This window comes from Nothoprocta perdicaria, unplaced genomic scaffold (genome assembly GCF_003342845.1).
Source record: "Nothoprocta perdicaria isolate Ctin4 unplaced genomic scaffold, notPer1 scaffold_379, whole genome shotgun sequence".
NCBI classification, from domain to species: domain Eukaryota; kingdom Metazoa; phylum Chordata; class Aves; order Tinamiformes; family Tinamidae; genus Nothoprocta; species Nothoprocta perdicaria.
The window spans coordinates 228,595-231,391 of record NW_020455620.1 but is presented as its reverse complement, the minus strand read 5'-3'; the positions used below and the strand labels follow the sequence as shown (position 1 = coordinate 231,391).

General features: G+C 47.7%; 1 protein-coding gene across 2 annotated transcripts in view; it reads right to left on the bottom strand.

Annotated features, from left to right (window-relative positions):
* The window catches only part of EML5 (echinoderm microtubule associated protein like 5), a 92,758-nt gene extending 89,990 nt beyond the window's left edge, over positions 1 to 2,768 (bottom strand). For both annotated transcript variants that reach the window (XM_026044696.1, XM_026044697.1), the window contains exon 1: positions 2,572 to 2,768. In XM_026044696.1, the coding sequence (XP_025900481.1) occupies positions 2,572 to 2,768 (197 nt within the window). The remainder of the gene's footprint in view (positions 1 to 2,571) is intronic.
* Positions 2,769 to 2,797: the final 29 nt, after the last annotated feature.

Below are 2,797 nucleotides of genomic sequence, written 5' to 3'. Positions count from 1 at the left end.
AAAAAAAAAAAAAAAAAAAAAAAAGGTGGACACTCCTATTATACTAAAATAAGCTGAAGTGGCAGGGTTTCATTTACATAATTTATTTCCTCACCAAAAAAGGCAGAAAAATCTCCAAGGAAGAAATCAGCTACCAGCACTATCAAAAGATACAAATTTCTCCACCTTTGTGCAACTAGAGACACATCCTCCACAAGTGTCCAAATGCTCAGCAGCAGGCACATGCAGAGGCTTAACAAATGGCATAGAAATGATAACATGGTGCTATCCATCCCCTAGAACCGGTGGTTCCTTTCTGGAAACTAATTCCCAGAAAGGTTCAAAAGAAAACAGCAAAAAATCCTTTTGAGATTCAAAATGATTGAGTTTTTTTTTTTTTTTTTGAATTGAACAACTAATAAAAGAAGCATTAAAGTATTACTCTTTTCTACATCTCTGCTACATGAAGTAACCTAAGTGACCCTAGCTCCACTCTTCTATTACCAATAAATAAATAAATAAAATCCATGCAATTGAAAAAATTGAAGGCCAAACACAAAGAAACTACATTTTTTTCAGTGCACAGTTAACTCAGAGGGTTAAACTGAAGCTGGGACTGAAAACATGTTTAAGATATTTATATTGAAAATAAATGACACAGAAGCATCTAATCGTATAAAAAAAAAACAGAGCAAGCTTGTAAATTCCCATTTAATAAAAATACGAAAAATCTCATTGAAGAAGCCAAATCAATTATCAGTGCTAGAAAGGTATTTTCACATGGAAAATACGCTCAATCTGTCGATTAATCTACTACTACTATTATTAAAGACAAAGCACTGATCTCTGGCTTAAGGATTGCAATTCTTTTCTTCCTGACTGCTGCTTAAAATTAGAATGCTATTCAAAGCATAACGATAAAAAGGCTCTTATAATGAAGAGTACTAATAATATCACCACAGAGCATGTGATCTATGTTGCTTAATCTGTGTGGCTGCAGAGCTGTGCTCGTTCAAGTTGGAGTTTTTTTAAATATAGAACATTTCAGACATCAGACATGCTTCCACAAATGTGATCCTTTACTTTTCACATAGGCAAGCAGTCCTTCAGTTTTGATCCCTAGAACATCACCAATGCCTTGGAATTCACATGGTACTTGCTCGCAAAGCATATTAAAAATGAAGCATATTGAGTTTGAAACAATGAATGTAAATGAAACAATGCTGTATTACATAATCTCATTTTTGCACCCATCTTTACTGCAACTGCTTCAAATACTGAGAACCAACATCATTAGGCACTCAGTTATGAAAAGCATGGGGTGCTGTCGTGTAAATAGGACTACGCTGCTTTTAGAAATGCAAGTATAATCTTACTATTAGAAAAAAAATAGTGATTTTAAACTGAGTGTTCCTGCGTTAGCATGCTAACAGCTCCGTACAGGCTCTGTGAGTTCAAGCAGCGTCCAACATTCCAAGTGCAGAGAGCTGAAATGGAAGGATGTTACATCCGCTCAGCATCAGCACGACACAAGCAGGAGCATCCCCAGTGCCCGGACCACGGTACCACACACACCAAAGCACAAGCCCCAGCGCATCGGGCAACGTCTCTGCGTTGCTGCCTCCCTGATGTCCCTACTTCTGTCAGCTCCTCTCGCTCCCGGGAGCCTTCTGAATAACGACTTCACTCGCATTTTGGCAAAATCAAGCTGATTGAACCAAAACTGAGAGCGACACCAATTAAACTGTTTCCCTAGGAAACACGCACAACTTCCCTGCGTGCGGTTCAAGCCGCACGGCTCGGGGTGCGGGAAGCCCTCCCGAAACGCAGAGCACCAGGGAAGCACCAGGAGGAACGGCACCGGGCACATGGCATTAAGTGCAAAGTACTACACGTTAGCAGTAAGGACAAGACAGCTATGCCTAAAAGGCACCGTGAGTTCTCCACGAGGAAGGCCAAGCGCCAAAGCAGCCCGGGTTTCCCCACACGCACGCACAGCCTGGCGCGAGGCGCCGGGTATGGCAGTACCTGTTACCGGTGCCCAACGCGTCCGGACGCGCCATGTGGAGCCGCGAAAACACCTTTGGGCGGCGAAGCACCGGCCCGCGGGCTACTCCTAACCCCTTCCCAAAGGGCAAGGGCAGAAGGGATCAGCGTTAAAATAACCCATCCGCAATGACACCTACTGGAAGGGAACAGACTGATGAGTCAGGCTCACATCTGCCCTCCGTGCTCCCCACACATGGATAAAAACACCCACGGGGGGAAAGGCAGCGTGGGAATAACACTGGTATATCTTTTAGGTGCTACAACACTATTTTTAAATTATGTTCCCCCCACGTCTGCAGCCGGTAGCACTGACCCGAGCGCACTAGGGAGGAGGAGGAGGAGGAAGGCTGAGCCGCGGGCAGCGCTGATGCTTCGCGGCGCTAATTCCGCGGCGGCCGAGCCCACCTGCTGCAGCTTAACCTCCTCCGCAGCGGCATTACCGGCGCACAGGCTCCGGATTACGGCTCGCGCCCCGGCCCCGGCCCTGCTGCCGCTCCGCTCCGCTCGCCCGGGGCGCCGCCGCTCGCGGTGCCCCCGCGGTACCTGATGATGTCGTCCTGGTGGCCCAGGTAGAATTTCTGGCGGTGCTCGCGGGGGCTGTAGACGACGCCGACGCCCGCCACGAAGTAGACGATCTCCTTGGCCGCCGTGTAGTAGAGGTTGTTGCGGCACTGGTGCCCGCGGTAGCCGTACACCCACTCGAGGCGCAGGTGGCAGCTCGGCGCGCTCCGGTCAGCCATGGCCATGTCCCGCCGGCGCCGCGCGGCCA